General features: G+C 39.8%; 2 protein-coding genes across 10 annotated transcripts in view; one reads left to right on the forward strand and one right to left on the reverse strand.

Moving 5' to 3' along the window:
• LRRC18 (leucine rich repeat containing 18) overlaps positions 1-14955 on the forward strand; it is a 36343-nt gene extending 21388 nt beyond the window's left edge. For 3 of the 6 annotated variants that reach the window (XM_072627619.1, XM_072627612.1, XM_072627603.1), the window contains exon 3: positions 13975-14955. In XM_072627619.1, coding sequence (XP_072483720.1) covers positions 14066-14833 — 768 coding nt within the window. In that variant the 5' untranslated portion in view covers positions 13975-14065 and the 3' untranslated portion in view covers positions 14834-14955. The remainder of the gene's footprint in view (positions 1-13974) is intronic. The other 3 variants (XM_072627627.1, XM_072627634.1, XM_072627622.1) reach the window with 1 other exon arrangement.
• The window catches only part of WDFY4 (WDFY family member 4), a 382372-nt gene that overhangs the window by 97708 nt on the left and 257754 nt on the right, over positions 1-26910 (reverse strand). The window lies entirely within an intron of this gene.

Below are 26910 nucleotides of genomic sequence, written 5' to 3' on the forward strand. Positions count from 1 at the left end.
TCAGGGATGTAATTCATTAAGGACAGCCAACTTGAACCAACTGAAGAGTCATCTGATACTTTCTTACTATTTTCTAACTCAAGTTGTCAATCATTTTCAGTCCCTTTATCCCTTGGTTTCCTGTACCTTAAACTTCCCTGAATTCTCTATTTAATAGAAGAGGAAATAAATTCTAGAGTTTACTATGCTTACTCACATAAGAAATAAAATAGATTCATTTCAATAGAATAAGTATTTGCCCCAAATTCCCTTGTCCCTCCCCTTGACAAGCTTCATATGACCCTTGGGGATATGCATAACCTAGACTGGGAACCTTATTTCTAGTTTGTCTTGGCTTTCCTTTCCTTGTTAGCCTTGTTTTTCTGACCTTTCTAGTCTATAGAATACTATCATTGGTTGACAAAACAAAAGCTTCATGGGTTAATGTTGCACATTTGAGTCAGTGCAGCTGGGTTCAAATCCTGTCTCTCCCTTCCTGTGTGTGTCATTTTGCAGTCACAATTCACTGGGCCTCAGCTTCCTCATGTTTAAAATGAGGGGTTAGAATAGATAAGCTCTTCAGATTTATAGGGGCTGTTCTCTTGGAAACTCAAAATAGAATAGAAGAACAAATCTTTCAGATGATTTCCTAAAACTCATACTAGATGTAGGACCATGGCCACAACACTTAACTCTCAGATTCTGGATTTCCTCTTCCATAAAATCAGGATTATAATAGCATATACCTTATAGGATTGTTGTGAGGGGGATCCTTAAAGTGCTATATAAGCATGAGTCATTTTTAGTAGTAGTAGTAGTAATGAATAGTAATAGGATAGGAACTGGACCCATGATTTCATTGGTATAGGAAACTCAGGTGAGGGCAATCCTGCCAATACAAGTTGACATCTCCTCTGTAACATCAGTCTTAGCCTGGTATCTAGAGCAGAGGTTGAAACACTCTGCCAATGAGTGTAGCCTGAATCAGATTAAAATGTAGTTGAGAAAAATTTAACAAAATAAATAGAAACATAGTAATATCACCTCTTAAAACTAAGTCAAGATGTGACCCCCAGGGATCCTTATATATGGTTCAATGTCCTCCATTTCTATTTGAGTTTCATACTACTGACCTAGAGCACTGAGAAGTTAGGTGATTTTCCCAGAATCACAGAGTTGTTAGATGTTTGAGATGACACTCGCACCCAGATCTCCCTGGTTCCAAGGACGGTTTTCTATGCAAAACACCATGCTTCCATCATCATCACCACCATCACCATCAACATAAGATCGTCATCATCTTCATCATCTATATGATCCAGTTAGAACCCTTTAACCCACTGACTATGGAAAGAGTACCTTTAGCAGAAAAATTAGAGGGGATTTAGTTACCCATGTAGCCAACAAGAAGGAAATTATGAAACTTCGAAGGGAGATATGAGAACATGGGAAAGTAAAAACTGATGTCTGAGCCAAAGCAGCAACAAACAGTTAGAGCAGGGAAATGATACTACTGTGTGTTGAACTATGAATTGGCCAATGGTCCTTTAATGGAGTGCAACTGTAACTCTCAATCCTGCAATGCCCCCTGGTGATCAGAACAGTGCCCTAAGAATCCTCTTTTCCATCTTTTGTTCCTTCCCTGTCTCTTTTCTTATATCAGCTGTTGCCTTTGAAGTTTTCAGTGTTGGAGGCTGGGGACTGGAAGGAGAGGGAAGGAAGGTACATAACTTTTAGTAGTTTGGGCTGTGAATTTAACTTACAGACCCAGACTGGGAATGGAGAAGGCTAGGGTTTATAAGGTGGCATTAACTTTGTTTATGCTTGGAGTGCCCTATAAAAGGTAAAAGTTTCAGAGAGTTACCATGGTTGTTTATCATGACTGTCTTTTGTGGGAGGGCTCACTGCTGAAGTTGCCCTTATGAGGGGAGTTGCTCCCAGGCCCCTGAGTATAGAAGTTCAGAGTGGCTAGATCCAGGAGAATGATGTGCTCCCTAATGCACACCATAAAGTAGGATCTGGTCAGTGGAGCTAATTTAGCACTGAGCAAGAGAGACGCCTGCCAACTGCATGGACCTGTCTCTAGAAGAATCTTTATTAGGAGCAGCTAAAGTAAACAGGCAGGGAAAAAATAATGAGAAAGGAAATAAAATCTTAATTCAACACACATTTATTAAGCAGGTGTTTTCTATATGCAATGAGTACTTGTTAGGTCCTGGGCATATAGAAAGGTGGAGGAAATAATCCCTGCCTTCTAGAAACTTATATTTCATGAGGATGAAAAATAAAACACAAAGTGATAATAAAATAAGTACAAAGTAATATGAAATAAGTCAGAGAGAGAGAGAGTTCTAATATGATTTTAGATTGGAAAAGGTAAATAAGGTAAATGGGAGACATGTTATAGTGGGCTTTATATTCCACATGAAGTCTTTTTTATTCTTCCATAGATGAGGAAAAGGGGGAGGATTTGAAAGGTAGATCAGTACGATGACTGGCAGTTTGATAGTCTGTGTATAGTAGAAGTCAACTATTTTGCCACATTGAGACTTTAATGTCTGCCTCCTTCAGCAAAATACCTCATTTTCTTCTGAATATAGAAGGAATATATATACATATATGTATAATATATTATATATAAGATCATGTGTAATACCCACATATATACATGTGTGTATATATGATACACATATGTGTATATATGTGCATGCATACTATATATGTGTGTGTATATATGTGTATATATATATATATATATATACACACACACACTTTCTGTCTAGTTTAAAGTGGCTTCCCTAAAGCCACCCCACATTCCTAAAGTACATTTTCTTTACACATAGGCAACCAATGAGAATCTTGTCCAGTGTGGTCTCCATGGGGTGATGCTCAGAGTATGTTGACATTGACTTATCAGCAGAACAAGACCAAGGCTGTCAATAAGTCTGTAGGAGACAATTTGGCAAGATTGAAAAGCTCATGGTGTCTGGTTCCTTAAAATAAGCCCCAGTACTACATGACTGATATTTTTGGGTCCCCACCAGATGATGTGGTTGCACTGATGTGATGTACTGGGTTGAAAGACTCGCTTCAGTTCTATTTCCACATAGTTTGCAGCTAAGTAACTAGAATAACATCTTTCATGTTATATATCATTGGAATATAATTGCCTCACAAAGCTGAGCTTCTAGCTCTCTGTTAAGTGCAGGCACTGTGGGGGCAGAATGAGAGGGTCAAGTTCTCAATCGGTGTGCATACATAATGCTCTTATGAATAACTCACATACTCCTTTAACGTTTACAAAGTGTTGTCCTCATGACCCTGTGAAATAGGAAGTACAATCATTATCATCCTCATTTAACAGATGAGGCTCAAAGACTTTTAAGTTGCACAGAGCAAGGAGGAAGCAAGGAAGAAATTGAGGGAGAAAAGAAGGAAGAGAGGGAAGGAAGGAAGGAAGGAAGGAAGGAAGGAAGGAAGGAAGGAAGGAAGGAAGGAAGGAAGGAAGGAAGGAAGAAAGAAAGAGAAAGAAAAAGCATTGGTAGCATACACAAGAGATGGGACTTAGAAAACGTTAGACTTAGAAGGGACCACCCTTAGAAGAAGAACAACCAGTCTAATCCCCATATCTATGGACATAGAAACTAAAGTTCAGAGAGTCGAAGTGACATCTGAGTCCACACAGCTAGAAAGTAACTGGCCTGGAACTTGAAATCTGGTCTTCATTTACTAAATGCTTCATCTACTAAACCATGAACACAGGTCTCTTGACGCCTGGTTCAGTGCTCTTTTGACTACTCCATGCCATGGATACTATTTGCTTTATGTCCAAATAGGTTTCATCACGTTTTTGGTTATTTGTGGGTGGTAATAAATGAGGGAGATAGAGAAAGAAATGAAGTCATATTTAGCAGGATCAACATGTGATTACTTTCCACTCCCATTAAGAAACATATTATTTCCTTTGCATGGATGAAAACACTTTTTTACAGAAAGATTATTGAAGTTGTCCTTTGACCTAATGAGAGCCAATTTCTGAACTTAAAGGACAGCTCCCAGGGAGGTGACTGTAAGATTGGGACTTAATCCATTTTAAAAATCAGGCACAAAAAGCATTTATCAAGAATAACTTCCAAAAATGAAATAACATTTTTAGATGTTTACTTTATGGGGCAAATCAAAATTCAGAAGGAAAAGCCTGAAAAGAAACCATGACCTGTTTTTTTTATATAGGATACCTGTTCAATGGCCAATCAAATTCACAGTGATGCTACTCCATTAATGCAATTCATACTTTATCTTCTGTCATCCTGCTTGCTTTCTTCCCTTCTCTTTTTTCTCTTCCTCTTCTCTTCCTCCTTTTCTTTTATTTCTTCTTCTTCCTTTCCCTTCCTTTCCCTTCCTTCCTTCTCTGCCTTCTATCATCTTTCTTAAGGAAATTAAGACTCAAGGGAATGATGCTACATTTCAAATCACATAGCTCAAGTAGAACTGGAACTTGAAGTCTGTTTTTCTGGTTCAGTTTCTTTCTTTCTCCTTTTTCCTTCCTTCTATTTTCCTTCCTTCCTTCTATCTTTCTTTATCAAGCTTTATCTTTTTCCATGGTGGTGACTCAGATTTAATTACCAATATTATGAAGTACATCAACTAGTATGATTGCTTCAAAATTAAATAGATACCGGCACAGGATTGTGACATCTGGGAGTGTTAAGATTTTTTTTATCATCTTGGTTTATGTTGGTCTGGGAGGATGAGATATTCATCGCTGTTGGAGGTTTTGGTGTACTGGGAAATTTTCTCATCTCTTCCTACACTAATAATCATGATTTATTATTTTATTTTGTAAAAACATCCTTCCTATACTATTGCTTTCTTTGAACAAAACCAATTAAAACAGTGTATATTCAGAATCACAAAACAAATACTATTAAACTAAATAGAAATCATGGATCTTTGGTTACTGGGCCCTGGGTACTTTTGATCCAGAGAAGAATTGGATTCTTATTAACAGCAACAGAGAAAATGCCAGATTTGACAGATAATAGTTTCCAAAGGAACAGTAATGTTTTCTTAGAAGCTCAGTAACACTTAGAATATAATGGTCATCACTCATTTGTAGAGCACTTTCTAGTTTGCAAAGTCTTTTCTTCACAATGACCCTATGAGATATGTTGAGTATTATAATTTCCATTTTACAGATGAACAAAATGAGGCACAGAGAAATTAGGTAACATGTTCATCATCACACAGCTATTAAATGTTGAAACTGTATCTCAAATGCATTCTTAAGTTTATGCTGTGCAAAAATGACTTTTCCTCACAGTGATCCTATGAGGTGGTGGTAGCATTACTATCCCTACAATTATTCAGAATCACTGGGGGAAAAAGAATCTGCATTTTTGAAAGATTAATAGCATTTCTTCTTCATGTCTGTCTTAAAGAACTAAGGAGATATACAGACATACCAATAGGCACTGTAGAGCAGAATCCCAAAGGAAATAAATACTGATAGCTAATTCAGGGGAAAGTAGAGGCTGGAGGGATGAAAGGTCTTCTCGCTCTGTATGACCTGCCCTAGCTCTAATACAGGCATATTTTCACAGAGCTCTACCCAGACTGTGATGATACAGTTCGAAGTGAAAAGGAAATTCATGTGTTATTCGTAATTTGATTGCCATGGGTAGACAAACAGGATTATGTGTGTGTGTAACAGAACTTAAATTATGTGGTTTGACTGGCTGCCCTGATGAATTTAACCAGGTAATGGCCATATCTCCCCATTACTTCCTGCTTTGGATACATGGTGGTAAGATGAAGAAAAGGGCATTTGACTTTTGGTTTTTAGATTCTTTTACTTGGGAGTCTTGTTCTTTTCATGGGTGTTAGGAAAACACATAGTTCTACCTTGTAAATCAACTGAAAGATGAATATGTATGTGGTATGTTTTCAGGGCTAGAAAAACAGGCTTTATGGAATCTTATTTCCTTGTTTTGCTTAGAAAGGTGAGCCAAGAAAAATAGCCTTGTGGTGGTAGGAAACTAATTTGTCATGATTTATTTGCTCTGAATTCCCACCACTTTCCTAGCCTAGGTGAAGTGATGGTGCTTTTAGATTAATCTTCTCAAACAATGATCATGTCTTCCACCTGAAGTCATTGGCGTGTTGTATGTTTGTAACACAGCAGAATAAGAAGAATAAAGACAATTACAAAATTAATAATAACTAGCATTTATATAACACTTTAAAGTTTGCAAAGCATTTGTTTGCATATGTTATCTCATACGGCCCTTATAACAATCTTGTGAGGTTGGGGTGATTATGCCCATTTTACATATTGGGGAAACTGAGGTCAAGAACAGTTAAGTAACTTGCCCAGAGTCACACAGTGAGTAACTACCTGAGGCCAGATTTTAATTTGAGTCTTCCTGACTCCAAGACTGGCCAGAGGGCATCCACTGTGCCAACTAGCTACAGAAGACTGGAGAAAAGTTTTCACATTGCACTGGAATCTAAGAGTTGATAACTTGTTTCAGACATCCCTGGGGGTCATCATTATTTTTTAAACATTCTAATGGCAAACTTAAAAATAAAACCACCAGACTAACAAATGCACAAGACTGAAGTGCTAAGCAACTAGCAAGTTGTTTATCTTTCCGCCAGTGTCCAGGTCTATCCTTAGTTGAAACTTGAAGGCTTAGAAAAAAGGGTTTCCAGCCACTCTGCGGTACTTAATAGAATTCAAATGGAGGTAAATAATTGAAATTCTTTACATTTAGGGATAAATGTAAAGTCTTAAATGAAAGTCAAAAACAACTTCACAAGCACAAGACAGAAGAGGAGTGCAATCACAGTAATTTGAAAACAGAAATGAGAGGTCTAAGTAAACCACAAGTTCCATATGAGGCAGTCATGTGATATAGCAGTTAAAAAAAAAACTCATTTGAGCGTGGGAGAGAGAGATAAAGATAGAGAGAGAGAGAGGAGAGAGAGTTTTCAGGAATAAGGAAGTGATAGTTCTATTATATTCTGATTTGGTTAGATCTCATGTGGGGTTGTTACATTCAGGGGCCAATAGTAAATCTGGATGTTTTCAGAGGGTGTACAGAGGAATGGCAGAGAAGCTAAAAGCCAGTGTTCAAACCTCATCTCTACTTGTGCAATGTTCATCCTTGGATGGGCTTTGGCTTCTTAATCAGTAACAATGAGGAAGCTGAATTTCATGAGCTTGAGGACCTTTCCAACTTTGTACCTATGTTCCTATTAAATAACTAGCATCAGGACTATAGTAAATGCTGAACTTATGTAGGAAGAGGCTTATTCACCAAATGTCTCAGGCCAGGGTCAATCCTTCTGATCTAAATAAATTAATGGTTTTTCATTTCCCTTCATTTTTTAGGGGAGGAGATGGAGGAGGCTCTTCTTTCTTGTATATCCTTCTAGAACTAACTCAAGATAATCAGGATGGAGGCGATAGGCAAGGAAGATTGAGAGACTGACTAGCTGAGCAAAGGAACGAATAATTTTTTTTGCTGTAAATCAAATATATAACATGTCTTTTACATGGGAAAATGTCTCATTTGTATGAGAGAATTTTTTATTTAACTGAGGCATGATTTTTTTACTTTTAAAAAGACAATAATTTATATTTGAATTCAAATATCCAATCTAAATCAAATGTCAACTCTAAAGTGAGTCAGCTAGGCTTCAATGATCTTTTTAGGAGCATAGATTGAGAGCCAGAAGGGACCTTAGTGGAGGAGTCCACTCCCTTCATTTCATAAATGGTGAAACAGAGGTTAAATGACTTGCCCAGGGTCACACAGCCAATATTTGAATTTGAACCCAGGTCTTTTTTATTCAAGTCCAACACCCTCTCCTGTCAAGGTTCCCATCAAATAACATACTGCTTTTGAACCAGTTGAATCCATAGCTTGGCTTATTTGGCAATTTGGGAAACAGGAAAATACTAGGGTGGCTACATGAAATAATAGTAGAAAGGGCATGGAGCTAAATAAAATTCAAGGGAGACATCAGTTCTAGCCTTGGTACTATCCCAGGTACAATCTTACCTTCTAGAAGCATTTCCCTTTAACACTTGTGGCTTCCCTCTATTGATTATCTCTGATTTCTTCTGTATCTGTTTTCTTTTTACATAGTTTTTTTTTCATGTTGTATTCCTCCTTAGACTATAAGATCTTTCAGAACATCCTTCTTTGTCCCTCTTTCCATCCTTACCACGTAGCACAGTGCTTAGCACGTAGTGGGTGTTTAATAAATACTCGTTGACCCATTGATGGGTACTACCTCCATCTCACGGTTATGGCTTTGGGCAAATTCTTTTTTACCTCTCAGGAGGCCTCATATTTTTAAAATGTAAAACACATAAAGTCAAATGGGAGATGACCTTAATATATTTTTCAGTCTTCCAGCAGCCTATCAATCTGTAGCTACCATTTAAAATATCTGGCAGCTATTTAGAAACTTTGTACCTACAAAAACATGATTCAATCTCCTTAAAAAATAAATGTAGATATAACAGTTTGAAATTCCCAATTTCAACCAACTAATAATAATGAGTTTTATAACACAAAATGCGCTAATAAGCATTTGTACAAAATGAAGTAAATGGATTATGATTAGAGTGTTCATTTAGATGTCCATGGGGTGTAGCAGTCCAATGTTTAACTCAGAAGAACTGGATGACTGAGTTGCTTTAAAATAAAAAGCAGTCTGTCAGATTTTCCTGATGTGACAACAATAAAACATGCAAATAGATAAAATATATAATGTTAGAAAATATCTAGTTCTTAGGTGTTTTAAATCATTTGTTAGAATTTCTTAAGTTGTAACATCTTCTCTTGGCAGGGTCAATGGATAACATCACTAATAGTTAATAAAACATCCACTAATTTATTTCAATTAAACACCCAGCAGGAGAGCTGCAGCCTTTTATCACTTAGGAATTTCATTCCCTTCCCCTGTCTCCATCCCATTTTCCGCCATGAGGCCTGAATCATCTCTGGTTTCAAGAATCTGAATTTTATTTAGATGTTTCTTCCTAAAGCTTTAGAGTTCAAGTCTGGTCTTTGGACAATAGGAATTAGAGCTGATGGGGACATTTTGTATTCCCTCCACCCCACTGTATAGTTAAGGAAACCCAGAACGAGTGACTTTCCCAAAGACTAGATTCACATCCAGGTCTTCTGATTTCGTTTCATAATATCATGCCTTCTAAGGAAGGGGGTCAGCCTGGACTTAAAAGAAAACGAGGAATTCTGTGGGTCTGGGTGCAGGGAGGTGCAGGCAGGGAGGTGCAGGCAGAGAAGAGACTGAGCATGCAGAGGTACCTGGTATACATAGTTTGGGCTTCAGTATATGAGAGAAATGAGGAGAGGCATATTGTCTCCAGTCAGAGCTCTCTCCCCACCCCCACATCCATGGACTTGAATATGATTAATGAGTAGCCAAAGAGCCTGCAGGGCTCAGAATGAAGACTTTTTAATGGAGAAGTGTATTTATTATAGACAAATCCATATTGCTTTCCCAACAATCATTTATCAAAGCTGTGATTTGACTCTCTCCAATTAAACGATAGAGTGCTAGACTCCACTCGAGATTAACCAGCTGTAACTTGCCATTGCTACAACTAACTCTCCAGGATGGGAATTCCCATTTCTTTCCCCAGTTTAAATCATCCATTGAATGTCTTCTTTCTGCTAGGTTTTTACCTTTGATTATTCTAAGAACTAAGAAGAGTTCAAACCTCTGGATGGCCATTGAAATCCTATAAGTAGAATAAGACAAGACTCTGGTGCCATTAGCAACCAAATATATTAAATAAGTTGAAAGGGCATTTAGAACAAATAAAGAAATAATATTCTCAGACCACTTACAAGGAAAAATACAAGATCACAGATTTAGATCTGAAAGGGATCTCGGAAGTCAATTAGTCCAACCTTTCCCCCTTTTTACAGATGAGAAAACTTGACTCTTAGAGAGAGATTCAGTGGCTTTTTCCAGATGGCACCTCTGGCAGAAGAGAAAAGCAAGACCCAGAATGATCAGTGACTCTAGAAAGGATAACTACTCATTTGATAGTTGAGGAAATTCAGGTCCAGGAAGTTTCAGGGGGAAGGGGAAGGGAAAATAACTATATACAGAGCACTTCCTATGTGTAGTGTAGTGTACTCAACACTTTTTTTTTTTACAAATATTGTATGATTTATAAATATTATTGAATTTGATCCTCACACCAACCCTCATACAAGGGTAAGTGTTTTTATGATCCGCATTTTATAGTTGAGACTGAAGTTAAGTGACTTGTCCAGGATCACACAGCTAATAAATATCTGAGACTGGATTTGAACCTAGTTTTCTTAACTCCTGGTCCAATGCTCTATCCATTGTACCATCAGCTGTCTCTGGTAGATAAGTGATTTGCAAGGTAACACTTAGAAAGCATCAGAAGCAGGGATTGAATGGGAGTCATCAGACTCCAGTGTCAGTAGTACCCTTTATCCTATTCATGAGCTTTCTCAAGCCTGCTTGTGTCCTGTACCACTTGGTCCTACCCAGGGGTAAAGCCTGATAACTGGAGTCAGCTTCCAGGTTATGACCATGGAAGAGCAGGTGAACAGTTGCCAGTTCAGAGTAGTGGGCAGGGGTCTGTGCAGAAGAAAATACTTGGAGACAAAAATGAAAATAGAAATCAACCCATGCTCTGGTGGAAGGGTGATGCTTTCAGACTGACTGATCCATCAGGTGGATTGAAAACAGGGAGCGATGCCTAACATGAACAAGGGCTAAATGGGGGTCAAGATGACAGTACTGCTGCCCGAGAGCTGAAAGGGACCTCGCAGTCATCCACTCCAAGCTCTTCATTTTGAAGAGAAGAAATAGAGGCTGAAAGATTTTCAGTGACTTACCCCAAGGTCATGAAAGTTAATAGTCCCTGAGCAGATATTCAAACTCATGTTTGGTGCTTCCAGATTTAACACTCTACACAACACTTTGCTCCCTGGCTAAAGGTTAAAGGAATAGGGGAAGAGCTGGGGGAATGGGGTGTTCACCATGGCATCAGAAGATGATAGTAGCCTCATGATAGACCCTGTGTTTCAGTTATGACTTGTGAACTTGGAGCCCCTTTGAGGGGGTAGCAGGGAGCGACCTGTTGCTGTGGTTTGTTGTTCAGTCATCTCAGTTGTGACTGATGCTTCACGGCCCCGTTGGGGTTTGCTTGGCAAAGATAATGGAATGGTTTGCCATTTCCTTCTCCAGCTCATTTTATAGATGAGAAAACTAAGTCAAGCAGGGTTAAGTGACTTGTCCAGGATCACACTGATGGTATATGTCTGAGGTCAGATATGAACCCAGAAAGATGAGTCTTTGTGACTTTAGGCACAGCATTCTATCCACTGTGCCACCTAGCTGCCTCCACCAAAAGATCAATGGAAAATAAGGAGACAGGCAAAATCATGCAGATTATTTTGGTGACTATATGGAAAGTGGATTAAAGAGAGAGGAGATTAGAGACCAATAATGTGACTATTATAGTAGTGTAGGTGAAAAATAATGAGAACACCTGAACTAAAGTAGAAGCTATAAGGTGCAGTGTATGTATGTGTGTGCATTTGTGTGCATGTGTGTTCATGTGTGTTCACACATGTATTGTATGTGCTCATGTGTGCGTGTCTGTTCATGTGTGTGCGTGTATGTGCATGTGTGTGTGTTCTTGCTAGGGTGTGTGTGCTTGTGTGCCTGTGTGCGTGTGTGTGTGCACATGCACAGATGTACAGAGAAAAGATGGAAGAGGTGTATAGGTGGGACCACTAGGGCATAGCATCTGATAGCAGGAGATGGATGATGGTCCAACAAAAGAAACAGAGAAGAAACAGTCAGTCAGGGAAAAAGCCAGGGGAGAGTCAGTATCACAAACGTTTAAGGAGTAAGGTAGAGTGGAGAAGTACTAGATTTGGAGTCTGAGGATCTGATCTCTGGTACTTACTGGCCATGTGACCTTGAGCAAGTCACTTAATTTCTCTCTGGTCTTCAATTTTCTCATCTATAAACCTGGGTAGGATGTCTAAAGTCCCTCCCTGCTCTGAGTCTTTGCTCCTATTGAGAGTGTACCTAGAAGCAGAGGGTGGTAGATGATATTAAATGTGACATAGAGGTCACATAGACTTAGACAAAGACAAAGAGGAATGAGAAAAAGCCACTAGATTTACCAGTTAAGAGATGACTGGTAACCTTTGAGGGAGAAGTTTCAGTTACACTATTGGACCCAGAAGCCATATGACAAAGGATGGTCAAGTGAGTGGGCAATGAGGAAGAAGCATGAGTGGATATAGTTAATCTTTCTAGGAGTCTGGCAGTAAATTAGGGAAGAAATGTATGACTAGAAAAATGACAGGGTGGCATTTAAATGAAAGTTCTGTTTTGTTAAGAAAGTGGGATAATCCTGGAGATATTTTTAGACAGTGGGTAAGGAGGCAACAAGGAGAGACAGAGAGACAAAGGTGGAGGTGGAGGGGAGAGTTAGCTCAAGCTTTTAAGAGCCAGTTGTTAAATTTTCATTGTGAGCATTTACCCTACAGAAATCAGCAAAGACTACAAATCAGAACTTGGTTTATTGTTTGCTGATTTCCAGACTTAAGAAAATGATGAAAAATGTTAATAATTCAGACTAAACTCCAAAGAGTTTCGAGCATATTTTTATTTTGTTTCCAGAGAGCTGGTTGTTAAGCATTTAACAACATATCTCTGAATCAAGGTCACACAAGTAAAAATGGAGGTGCTGAACTTGGAGTGATGGGACCTAGGTTCACATCCGGATCTACTACTTATTACTTATGTAACTTTGGACAAATCATCTGACCTCTTGGAATCTCAGTTTCCCCATTTATAAAATGAGAGAGTTTGACCAGATGAACTGTAAGATCCCTTCGAGCTGATCCTATGAGCAAAGGATAGGTAAAGTTATAGAAGGATGTTTTGAAGAATGGAGTAGAATACATGATGGATGGTCTCTTGGAAAAATAGGAGTCGATGTCACTCTCTGAGAAAGACGGAATGAAGTTGCCATAATGGGGTTGAGGACTGAGGAAAAAGTTAGAAATAACCAGAAAGAGCTGGAGAGTTGTCGTGAGCTCCTTGAGACTGGGGACTGTTTTAGCCTTTCTTTGTATCATCATGGCTTATCACAGTGCCTCATACATAGAAAGCATCTAATAAATGCTTGTTGACTAAATCATTAGAGAAATCATTAGAGATTTAGTATGGAATTAAAAGTGAATCAATCAAGAAAGAATAAAATGTTTCCTGTGTAGCAGTGAGAGTCCAGTTGAAATCAGATGATATTAATCTGTTGTAGATATAATTGACATCATGGCATAACTTTCTTAAGTGATTTTTAGTGGAACAGGTCTAGGAATTGACAAGGTAGATGATGGATATGACCCAGTACTGAGAACTGGTACGATTTGACTGATAGGAGGACAACGAACTACAGATTTGAAAAATATGTCTCTCTCTCTCTTTCCTCTGTATATGTATATACATACATATACATATACAGAGGAAAGAGAGATACATATGCACATAATCATACATATATACATGCAAAAATATATACATATGTGTAATATAGACATTCATACATATTCATACACATTCATACATATATTTTTGTGAATGACTGGTTAAATATATAATCCTAGAATTTCAGAGCTAAAAAGAAATTTCATGATAATCTAGTCCAGTCACCATATTTTAGAAATGAGGAAAACTCAGGACACCTAGACAGGTGAAGGATCCTGCCTAAGATTACTCATAGCTGATTAATAGCAGTTCTTAGACAATATAACCAGGGATTCTGACGCTAAATTACATTGCCTTGTCAGTCCTCATGCTGTAGTCCATCCTGTAGGAGAGCATGGTGACTTTTAAAGTTATGTTCTTATGTGATTTCTAATGACTGTTTTCTGTTTTTCCCAGAGTGTTTCTGCTAATAGCTTCCATCAATTTCATCTCTTTTCCACCTGTCAATTATATCACCTACTATATCCTTCCCCTTTAAGGAAACATAATGGCCAAAGGACGGAAAGGCCCTAAGGGGAAGAAGATCACCTTAAAGGTTGCCAAAAACTGTATCAAGGTCACATTTGATGGGAGACGGCGCCTTGACCTAAGCAAAATGGGAATCACCAATTTCCCCAAGTGTATCCTAAAACTCAATGAAGTCGAAGAACTAGACCTGAGCCGAAATATGATCAAGAAGATACCAGAAAGCATCTCCAAGTTCCAAAATCTGCGTTGGTTAGATCTACACAGCAATCTCATTGAGAAGCTGCCTGAATCAATAGGTCAGCTGAGCTCTCTCCACTACCTCAATCTCTGTAATAACAAGTTAACCACCAACAGCCTTCCTTTGGAACTCAGAGACCTGAAGAACCTACGAACACTGAATTTGGGTTTGAACCATATCGATAATATCCCCACGACCCTTGGGGCATTGAAAGAGCTCCATGAGGTGGGTGTATTCGACAATCTCCTGACCTCTATACCCACTAGTATTGCCAAGCTTCCCAAACTAAAGAAACTGAATGCAAAGCGCAACCCCTTCCCCAAAGATGATGAAGATACAGCATTTATTGATTCCATAAAGCGGTTAGAAACTTTGTACTTGGTAGAAGAGAAAGACCTCTGTGGGCCCTGCCTGAGGAAATGCCAAGATGCCCGGGACAAGCTGAATAAAATAAAGAGTATGGCACCAGCCCATGGAAGGAAGCCAAACTTTGCAAATCTAGTTAACCCCAACTCAACAGCCAAGGAGAGTCAAGAGGAGTGGAGATGAACAGGGGAAAAGAGGGGGAAAAAATCTCACAAGGTTGTGTGAACAGGCAGCAAACAAAAAGTACATCCTATCTGGTCATGTAGCTTCTCCAGCCAAGCCCATAAAACAGCTTTTCTTCCTTCCTTTGCTTGTGGGTCTGGTGATTTAAGGGTTTTTTTGTTTTGTTATGTTTACTTCTTACAAAGGAAAATATTGAAATGGGCACTTATAAGCCTCATATTCTCTCACAGGACATTTACTGTTGGTAAGCAGTGGTACTCCAGAATGACTGGGCAGTCCTGATGAGGTTCAGACTCTGAGAACTTCCTTGAGCTCCCTTGGAATCTCCTCACAGAATCTGGCCTTTTTTACTCAAATCTAATCTTCCCACTTGTTCAGGCAGTCTCCGGAAGCCCATGGGTTTTACATTATCATTTCAGGTCTCTGTTGCACTCCCCACCCTTGATCCCATCAAAACCCCATTCTCATACTGCCCCTATCAAGATCTCTGGATTGCCCCACCTGCTTCCCACCCAAACCCTCCGTTGTCTGATAGCTCCTGATAGCCTCCAGCTGTTTCCAGCCTTTGACCCTCCTTGGACTTCTCCTCAAGACCCTTCCTAAACCCCTCCTCCCATCACCCTGGACTACCAGACCACCACCCCCCCCCCCCCCCCATCCCTCCTATACTCTTTTCTGTATTTAAGTCCCACCTTGGCCTCCATGAAGTCGCTCAGATTCAATCTAGCTGAGACTCTGTCCAGCTGAGATTCTATCTGGCCCGCTTGTGAATACAAGTGTCACAAGTGCTTAGGCTCCATAAGAGGCAACCCAATTAGGTGAATCTTTAATAAACTTTGTTTTCTTTGGCTTTAAGAAGGCTTGAGTCGAATTCATTCGAGCACGACCCGGACTGTCGGCATTTTGGGGTTCCCTACCACCCCTTAACCTCTTCATTTATGGTTCCCTGATCCGGATAAGCTGCTAATCTCAAGTTCTTCTGCTCAAACTGGAAGGTATGTAAGCCTCCCCCTCTCTATCCCCTACTTACTCTCCAAGCACCTTGGAAGTGATTTTCAGACCTGGCTTCAGGTCCCAGTATGAGGCAAAGTCTCTGAACTTTCTGGGCACTAGAGAGTTGGAGACTCAGGTTGTTGGTCCATTGGCTGTGTTTGAGGCCGTGGACCTGGGCATACCCTCCAAAGCACAATTGTTTGAACTTTGTGGGTGCTAGAAGGTTAGAGAAACATCAGTTAAGTGGGTGCCCAACTCTCTGGATTTCCTGGGCGCAAGGAAATCAGGGTAAATTCGGTTATTTTTGTCCTCTTGTTTTATTCTCAAGGCTTACTTTCACATCCTCCTTTAAAGAGGGGGGGGAACTTCCAGCCCCAAAGGGAAAAGAAAAATGGGTCAAAATTCATCAATTCCAAGGAATTCGCCTTTGGGCTGTCTTTTACAAAACTGGGAAAAATTTAACTGCTCTAAAGACCTTAAAAAGAAAAAGTTGGTATTCTTTTGCAACACACTTTGGCCTGAGTATCATCTGAAGGACAACGAAGTGTGGCCCATGTTTGGGACCTTACAAAGTAATATCCTTTTAAAATTACAATTATATTGCCTCCAAAAGGGAAAGTGGTTAGAAATACCTTACATAAGGGCTTTTGTCGAACTCTCTCAGGATCCCATTCTTAGAACAGATTGTAAGATGCTTGTAGCTAGAGCCGTCCCACAGAAGGGAAATGGGGGTGAATTGGATATTTTGGATGACCCCCTGTTTATGGCTCCTAGGGTCTCAGCCTCACTTCCTCCCCTATCTCTGTTCCCAACCCCCGCTCAGTTCCCAGCCACGGGGTTTGCTGAGGTGTCTCCATCTACAATCCCTCTTGCTGGGGCAACATTCACTCAGGCCTTAGGCCCCGCTCCCGTGCCATTCTCTGGGGCATCTCCTCCTATGATCCCTACTCTTCCTCAGGCACCAGCAGATCTTTCCCCTCACCAGCCAAATCCCCTGGCCCTGCAGGCTAATCCAGTTCAGCAGGCATTCCCCAGCCCCTCCCTCACACGAAGTGGGACTTCCTATCTTCCTCCACAACCCCCTGTCCCCACTGGGCCTTCAGGTCTGTTTCCCGTGAGAGAAGTACCTACCGCATCTAGTGGGACAACCAGGATGCGTGTTCCATTCTCTCTTCCGAATCTCACCCAGATTAAAGAGAAACTGGGGAGATACTCGGAAGACCCCACTAGTAGGTTCACTGAGGGCTTTAGGGACATATCCCTACAATTTGAACTTTCTTGGAAGGATCTGCATATTCTTTTCTCTGTCTGTTGTACCGTTGAGGAGGAGAGAATTTGGGAACATGCCCAAAAGTTTGGGGATGGTATGGCTTAGCAATAATCCCATAAAATACCCCCCAGGAACAGCTGCTGTTCCCGCGAGTGACCCCAGATGGGACTATCAAAAGAGTGAGGACAGGGAAAAGAGACTTTATGGTAATTTGCATGTTAGAAGGCCTAAAAACTGCATTTCAAAAACAAGTAAATTCTAAAAAAATTAGGGAAATCACTCGGAGAAAAGGAAAACCTGCCCTTTTTCAAAACCAGCTAGTAGAAGCTATTAAAAAGCATACAAATTTGGATCCTGACTCTGTAGAAGGGGCAGCAATCCTTAGCATGTATTTTATTAATCAGTCTGCCCCAGATATTAGGAGGAAACTGCAGAAATTGGCAGTGGGACCCCCAAACACCTCAGACCCAATTACTGGAGATGGCCTTTGGAGTCTTTAACAACAGAGACCTCGATGCAGCAGAGGAAAGAGAACGAAGGAGAAGGGCCAGGGCCAGGGAGCATGCTCAATTCCTGGCTGCTGCCTTGGCCAGGAGGAGACCCAGGGAGCACCCCTCCAGGGCACCCCCTTGGAGGAAGGCTAGCTACTTGGGCAGTGGGGAAACCTGCTTTCGTTGCCACAAGGAGGGTCACTGGTCCAAGGACTGCCCCCCCCCCAGAGGAAGCCCCAGGAACCAATGCCTGTGGAACCGTGCCAGGAGGGACATTGGAGGAAAGATTGTCCCTCAGGTGGGAAAAGTGGTGGAGCCGCCCCCCAGTACCCTGTCCTCCAGTCTTCTCAAGACTTGGAACATCGGGAAAGCCTGGGTGCTGGCAGTGCTCCCACTTTCTCCACCTCTCTCACCAAGCCCTGGGCAAAAACGAAGGCTGAAGGTAAGGTTACCCACTTTAATATGGCTAAATTCTGTGCTTTAACCAGTCACTCTGGCCCTACCCATCCCCTGACCCTTGGGGTCATAGGCATTGAAGGGGAAATTAAGGAATGTCTCCAGACAAACCCCTTCCCCAGCCTACTTGAGAATCTGTTGTTTAAATGCTCCTTCCTTATGCCCTCCTCTGACCCTTCCCCCTTGTTGGGAAGGGACCTGATGGTGAAATTGGGGAGCCAATTTTCTCTAGTTAAACCTCCCATCTCCCTTTTGCCTCTGTTCACTATATCTTCCCAGGTTTGCTTGAGAGTGTGGGAGACAGTCAGGCCAAATATTTGGGACCCTGGAATTCCAGAGAGAGCTGCTTCTGCCACCTCAGCCATTGTTAGTCTCCCAGACCCAAAAGTGCTCCCCCATCTCAGCCAGTATCTGATTAAGACTGAGACCTAAGGACTACAACCTTTAATTGAAAAATTCCTTAAGTTTAGAATCTTTGTCCCTTGTTCATCTCCTTGCAACGCTGCAACCCTTCCCACAAAAAAAGCCTAACGGAGAACACTCACAATTTATTTTTGCTTTTGAATGTACTTGTCCTGGGAATCAAGTCCATATCAGTTAACATGGACAGTCTTGCCCCAAAACTTTCGAGATAACCCTCACTTATTTGGCCAGGCTTTGGGAAGGGATTTAAGGCACCTGAAATTAGCAGGCAGTAGCTTAATTCAGTACGTGCATGATCTTATTTGTAGCTCCACCCAGGAGACTTCTTTGGCTGCTGCCTCAGAAGCCCTTAATTTCTTAGGCATTCGAGGCTGTAGGGTCTCTTGGAACAAAGTCCAGATCTGGGCAATGAACTCACACCCACCTCTCTCTCCTTAACCTCTGAGAGGAAAAGGACAATCCTGTCTATCCCTGTTCCAGCTACTAAGAAACAAGTTCAAGTATTTTTAGAAATGATTGGATTTTGTAGACTCTGGATTCCTAATTTTGATTTTATTGCTAAACCCCTTTATGACCCTACTCAGGGCATTGACTCAGACCAGGCTAAAGTTTTTGAGACTCTGAAAACTAATTTGACCACCACCCCATCACTAGACCTACCCAATCTGGGAAAACCTTTCTCTCTGTACATTGATGAAAGGAGAGGACAGGCTTTGGGAGTCTTAACCCATTCCTTAGGACCTGACCCCAGGGCAGCTGACGTTTTGATTTACTCAAAATATGCTTTCCTTGTTCTACATACCTATGGAGCAATCTGGAAAGAAAGGGGATATCTGACAGCAAAAAACTCCCCTATCAAACATGCCCTTCTGTATTTTGGCCTTGCCACAGTCATCTTTAATTCTCTCCAGAGAAATTATCTTTTATTCCAGGGAAATTGTCTTTTCTTTATACTCCTTTTGTACCTGTTTGGTGTGTGTTTGCCTAACCTCCTTGCCAGGTTTGTCTTTTCCAGAATGCAAGCCATCAACTTCCAGATGACAGCCCAGGCTGTATACCAACCTCCCTCTGAATCCAAGGTCTCCAGCCCACTGGACCTGGCACCACCCAGGTTCTGAAGTGTGACCCCTTGAACAGGACCCATCAAGTCAGGGACAGCTCTACGCCCCTTGCCAGCAGGAAGAAGTTTCAGAAGCTGAGACCTTCGCCCTTTACCCCAAAAGAATTTGGGTTCAATCTGTTTGAGGGGGGGAATGATGAGGTTCAGACTCTGGGAACTTCCTTGAACTCCCTTGGAATCTCCTCACAGAATCTTGGCCTTTCTTACTCAAATCTAACCTTCCCACTTGTTCAGGCAGTCTCAGGAAGCCCATGGGCTTTTCATTATCATTTCAGGTCTCTGTTGCACTGCCCACCCTTGATCCCATCAAAACCCCATTCCCATACTGCCCCTATCAAGATCTCTGGATTGCCCCACCTGCTTCCCACCCAAACCCTCCGTTGTCTGATAGCTCCTGATAGCCTCCAGCTGTTTCCAGCCTTTGACCCTCCTTGGACTTCTCCTCAAGACCCTTCCTAAACCCCTCCTCCCATCACCCTGGACTACCAGACCACCCCCCACCCCCCACCCCCAGGTCTCTCCTATACTCTTTTCTGTATTTAAGTCCCACCTTGCCTCCATGAAGGCGCTCAGAGTCAATGTAGCTCAGACTCTGTCCAGCTGAGATTCTATCTGGCCCGCTTGTGAATACAAGTGTCACAAGTGCTTAGGCTCCTTAAGAGGCAACCCAATTAGGTGAATCTTTAATAAACTTTGTTTTCTTTGGCTTTAAGAAGGTTTGAGTCGAATTCATTCGAGCACGACCCGGACTGTCGGTATTTTGGGGTCCCCTTCACCCTGAACCTCTTCAGTCCTACTCACTATTGGAGGTGTGTGAGTGTGTGTACACACGTACGTACGTACTGCAGTCATGGACAAGTAGCTTGTCTGGCAGACTGCCAATGAAACTTATTTTCTGATAGAATTGGTAAAAAAAAAAATGAGACCACAAGAATGTGATTCTGAATACAGGCTTGCACAGTGGAAAACTAGTTTGGGCAAGGAATAAACCCTCCCCTAAACAGATGGGATTAATTCACAGGTTTATTTATTAAATAACTTTCTGGACACTGTCTAATCTGTTTCCCTGCATAGAATGGGAAGGAGCCCTCAGAGTCCTTCTAATCTAAACCTCTCACTTTATATTATAGTGAGGGAACTGGGGCCCAGGGAAGTTGTGACATGCCCAGTCACGCAGGTAGCATGTATCAGAGACCAGATCCCATCTTGAGCAATGCTCTTTCTGCCATATTGCAATGCCTCTTTGTTCCAGGGGAGGATCTTTTTATACTAAATCTTAGAAAAGAAGGTCTCCATCTCTTCTTTTATTCTCAGAGTCAGTTGTAAAATCAGTGATTAGGATGCTGGGAATAGTTAGAAAATGAATAGAAGCCCATTCTAGCTGGAAGCTATTCAGCCCCATGGATTGTTTTTTTTTTAGGATCCGTCACTGCTTACCTTTCTTTAAATGTGCTGATAAACAATTACTCACGTTTACATCTGCCTTTTAAGTTTGTAAAACACATTTTCCCTACAGCAACAAGTATTAGAATTGTTCTTGTTATTTTTGCTTTTGTATTTATATCCCCAGCACTTAGCATAGAGATGGCCACAGAGTACTTAATAAATATCTTTCCATTCAATCATTTATCTATTCATTCATTTGTTCTCATTTTTCAGATGGGAAAATTGAGGCTCAGGTTAATTGAATTGTCTATGGTTACACTGTTAAAGGAGTTATGGAGACACAACTCAAGTCCAGTTCTATTGCTTCCTATTCCAGTTATCTTTTTGTTTATTTTATTATGTAGGAAAAGAAAAAAAGTCTTAAGATATCCACTCTGGCTTTTGTAGTTTCCTCCCTGATGTAGGTGGGGATATTTCCCATTCAGGAGAAAGAAACTTCTCAGGTTCCACTGGTATCATCTATGAGGGCTCCATGGTCATATGTTATAATGCTGCTGCCTTTCCTTTCCAATACATTCATAAAGAATCTTAATTCATTTCTACTTGGCATACTGCAGTAACTCTTAAGAAAATGTGGTCAGGGAACAGAGTGGGGACTGCTTACTTAACCACTCACCACTGTGGCTTCTCCACTTTGAGGCATCTTATATCTATAGATGGTGTTTTATTTGGGGTCATGCAAACATAATCAGTGATGGATGGGGCAAAAGCTCTTAAGCCACAAATCCCAGCAGTGTGTGCGCTGTACCATCAGACAAAAGGATAGATTTGTTCATTCTCACAGTAAAGGGAATTGACCTTGGATTGAAGTAAGGAGGACTTAAGGATGAAGAAAATATTCTTGATAGGAAGGTTAAGTAAGCAAGGATCACAATACCATGAAACATGGAGAAAGTGCAATCTCCTCTTAGACCTTCAAAAATGAAATACAAATCCTATTCAAGGTGATACTATGTGAAGGCAGGGCTATGGACTAGATGAACTGTACAGGTCACTTTCAGTCCAGTGACTTTATGATTTCTCTGCAGCCTGGAGCAATTGACTCTCAGACTTTCTGTGTCTTAATTTGCCACGTTATTGCAAAGATTGCTGGAATCACCATCCTAGATTATGACAAAAATTTGAAGAGAAACCAGCTAACGTGAATGAAGGAGTTTGAAGACGAAAAGCAGTCAATTAGGAGAAGACTATCTAATATGACAAGGGAAGAATTCTGGGAGTCAAGAGGTATGAGCTCTTTGTCCAGCCACAGAGCTGCTCCAGGGGCTCAGGCACTTCCCTGTTTCCCTTTGCCTCTAACCATGCATAGGGGGAAAACCCTGATAATGCCTTTTCCAGTGACTATCGTTTGGCAGATATGATGCTGAATATACCCTAATGAAACCTACCTAGAAATGATCCAATGAGTATAAAGAGGAAATCCAAACCATGTACAAATTCAAAATGATGCACTCTGGATGGATCTGAGGTTTTGGAAAGGAAAGAGATGATAAAGAGACATTATGATTTTAGAGCACTGTGATAAGCAAAAAGAAGCTTTAATATTCAGCCCTGGTTAATTTCCCTAGATTTTTCAGAGAATAAATTATAGCACTGTCCACAAAGCCTATAGAGATTTCTGGGGGAAAATATTAAATAAATGTTATGTTATTCACTAGTGTGTGCGTGTGTGTGTTTTCTGTCCTTATAGAAGGAAGTTATTTAGGTCTATGAAGGTGGGTGTGGAGACATAGCTATTCAGTAAGTAATCTCCAGATCACATCTACTAACTCTATCCCTTTCCCTTCCACACATCTTAGTACTATTTTAATCCATTGTGGTCTGTGTTTGTTGTTTTTAAGATCATTTTTCTATTAAAAAAATCAGTTTTCTTTCTCTTTTGTCTTACCACCAACCATTCCTTACCCTAGAAAAAGAAAAACTAAACTGAAAGAAAAAATGTAGCCAAACAAAACAAATTCCTAGATATAGGATTCCTATATATATATATATATATATATATATATACATATATATATATATATATGTGTGTGTGTGTATACATAAATAAAAGAATGTATATAGATTCTATATAGACCTATTTTATCTATGTGTGTATAAGCACACATATGCACATATCCATCTATGTATCAAATTCATATGCACATATACATTTATGTATCAGATTTATTATGCAGAAACACATTTACACATCAGAGGCATATATGCATGATTAATGCACACGTGTTGATATAGATACACAGATGGATATATCTCAACCTACATGTATGTATATATAAATTCAAATGCATGTATTATATACATGTATATATTTACACATGCGTATATATGTGTATCAGTCTGCACTCTGAGTCCATCACCTCTCTGTCAAGGGGTGGGTGCCATTTTTCATCATTGGTCCTCTAGAAATGTGGTGGGTCATTGTATTAAAATAATTTTCAAAGCTGTTTTTCTTTATAATGTTTTTGCTGTTGAATTTTTCGCCAGGTTCTGCTCACTCTGAATCAGTTTATCCAGTTTTTTTTAATTGTTCCTTTCATCATATCTTATGGCACAATAGTATTCCATTATATTTTTACGCCATCCTTTTTTTCTGCCATTTTCCAATTTTTGCCCATCCCTTAGTTCTTCCAGCTTTTTGACTCCACAAAAAAAGAGCTTCAGTAAATATTTTGAAATTTGGGTCCTTTACCTTTTTCTTTGATCTCTCTGGAAATACAGCATGCCCCAGACTTTAAAACAACACGCTGCAACTTTGGCTGTTGAAGAAACATTGTCTGTTGATGCAGGGATTGTGAAATAAATAGTGAGAATGAAATTAAGATTTTTGCATAATGATATGGAGATGAAAAGTGAGAAAGAAACAGAGAGTTGAGCGTAGAGTGGGGCTGGCCAGACCCAGCATTAATGGAACCAGGGGCCAAGGAGTAAGAGTAGATCTAGGGATAAGATCTGAGTTTAGAACAGGGAAATAGCTATGATTATACATTAAGGGCTAAAAATAGGTTACTAAAGTGCCAGATCTATTTTTTCTATCCCTAGTCATCAGAGCTGGGAATTCTATCAATTCTCAGTTGACCAAATATGTTATTAATGAAGTAAAATTAATAATGCACATACAAGGCTGTGATGTTTACAGTCACTTATTCTATTGTTTTGTTTTTATTCTGAACATTACACACTAAAACAAAATGAACATTTCCATATACATAGTAGGACAGAGAAAGAGGAATACATAGGAAACTGTAGGTTCCTATTATGTACAGCTCATTTTTCCTTCTAAGTATATAAAAGTTCAACCTGTAGCTTTCAAAGCTGTTGTTTGTCTGTACTTCTTTCTGACCTTTCTTAGCTTCTGATCTTTCTGCATTTGGTTAAGGATGCCTCAATAACCCTCTTTTTCTTTCTTCCTTTTCCCTAACCCTGTCCCTCCCCACCCCACCCCTTCCTCCTACCTATTTCCAACAGAGGACAAAAAAAGGAAAACAGAAAACAAAGCGGTGGTATAGTTTGGCTTCTTGTGAGCATATTTAAGTGAGAGGTAAAGAAAAGTAGATCTTTCCACCAAATTATTCTTTAAAAAAATAAAAATGGCAAATATGGTCATTAAAGAATGACAACTTAACATTATATTTAAATAGTTAACATGATTTAGAACAAGAATTAAAGAAATATAAATACTTCGGTACAGCTAAGTAAATCTTGAGAACCACATAGTGCTAAGAGGTATTAGAGACCTTGGTTCAGTCATTTTTTAGTTGTGTCTAACTCTCCATGATGCCATTTGGGGTTTTCTTGGCAAAGAGACTGGAGTGGTTTGCCATTTCCTTCTGCAGCTCATTTTACTGATGAGGAAACGGAGGCAAACAAGGTTAAGTGAGTTGCCCAGGGCCACACAGATAGTGAGTATCTGAGGTCAAATTTGAACTCAGAAGGCTGAATTTTCCAGATTGTAGAACCAGAGTTCTATACACTGTACCACCTAGCTGCCCTGTTGAGACCTTCTTGGTGATTATTTACTCCAATGCCTTCATTTTGGCACAGAAAGAAATTGAGGCCCAGAGAAGTTAAATATCTTGTCAAATGTTACAAAAGTAGTACGTTATAGAGCTGAGACTCAAAAGCAAGTCCCCACAGATCTTGAGTTATAATCAATCATTCTTTAGTTCCCTCAGACTTAGTATCACACAGATTTTTAGTTCATTCTCAATCTTCCTGAGTGACTAGGCAGGGATTGTTTGGGACTTCAAGGTCTCTAACTCAAGTTGTATCAAAAGTCTTTGCAGAAGACGATCCTCCTGTCTTTGTTTATCTTTAGTAAGATTTTTAAATGGTTATTGGCTAATAACAAAGAAAATGACTCTTTTCATAACCCTAATAAGCTAGGATGGTGTTTTCCTTACATCCTCTTTCAAGCAAAGCAGAAAAAAACAACATGATATGATGCCAGTATACTTCACAAAAGACATTGGCATTTTTTTTAATAATAAGGGAGTGATTCTTCTTGGTTTTTATCTTCTTCCAGGTTTATTTCTTTCTAACTGCTAGATGTTTAATGCTTAATTTTTAATTCCCAATTGTTCTTACTAAGGTACAATTTTCTGTGAGCTTTCAAAACTTATTTCCTAATAGCACTCTCCTTTCCATAGAACAGGCTATCTTAAACTCATTAGAACCTGGGTTCAAATTTTGATTCCTATGGCTACTGACCTGAAGGACCGTGGGCAATTTACTACTTCCCTCTGAGCCTCAGTTTCCCCTGGTCCAGGGGAGGATGAAAAGATGTCATCAATCATTCTTCCATCTTTCTGGTTATTCAGGAAACTGCTAATAGCTAAAATACAGTAGGTGACCACTAAAGCTCTTTCTAGTTTTGTATTGTTATGAGTCCCATGAAAAAGAACCTATCAAATGTATATATATGTATATATACATACATCCACACATATGTGCATATATATATTTACATTACACATGTAGAAGATATTTTATATAAAATATATTTATATATACATATATATGTACATGATAAATATATTAAAAACATGATTTCTCCACAGGCAACATAGTCTAGGTCTTAACCTTATAGATACACTGTGGGAAGGTGTTTTTTAAACAGAAGTCATGATTTTCATGAAAAACTATATAATTTTAATGATTTAATTCTTTTGTAAAATATATTCTTTTATATGCAACAATCAGGATGCTCTTCAGTGATTTGGCTCATGATTGGGGTCTAATCATCCCAGATACAGAAACTTGTTATTTCCACTGTGGTGACCACTGTGCCCAAAGACAGACTGCAGGATTGCATTAACAAAATATTTCATTTTAATTGAATTGCTAGAAATAGCAGGGGTGGATGCTGGGAATTATTTGTTTCTACAAAATTAGTTACTTGTAAACTGGCCCCCTAAGAATGTCTTTGTACATAGATAATAAAGAAATCCTGTCCCTGACATTGTTAGGCATTAAGTGGGAAAGTATCCACAATTCAGAAAAGATCCTCTTCCTCCCAACTCCCTTCCCAATGCATTAGAATAAATTGAGAGCTCAAAACACTTCCGTAGCATAAGAAAGAGGGATGATTAAGATAAAGGAACAGTACAGTGGGATGAAAAGATCCCTAGCTCTCAAGTCAGAAAAGTCTGCTTCGAATTTCATTTCTGGTCATTACTAACTATACGACCTTGGGCAAGTCACTTAACTTTCCTGGACTTCAGTTTCTTAAGCTCAAAAATGAAGGGGATAAGCTAGATAGATTCTAAGATCTTTTCCAACTCAAGATCTATGATCCCATGACCCTGGAAGTCATTGAAATAACTAAAATTTGATTCCAAAAAGTCAGATAAGACTTTACAGGTAAGTTCTACAAGAA

This window comes from Notamacropus eugenii, chromosome 1 (genome assembly GCF_028372415.1).
Source record: "Notamacropus eugenii isolate mMacEug1 chromosome 1, mMacEug1.pri_v2, whole genome shotgun sequence".
NCBI classification, from domain to species: Eukaryota; Metazoa; Chordata; class Mammalia; order Diprotodontia; family Macropodidae; genus Notamacropus; species Notamacropus eugenii.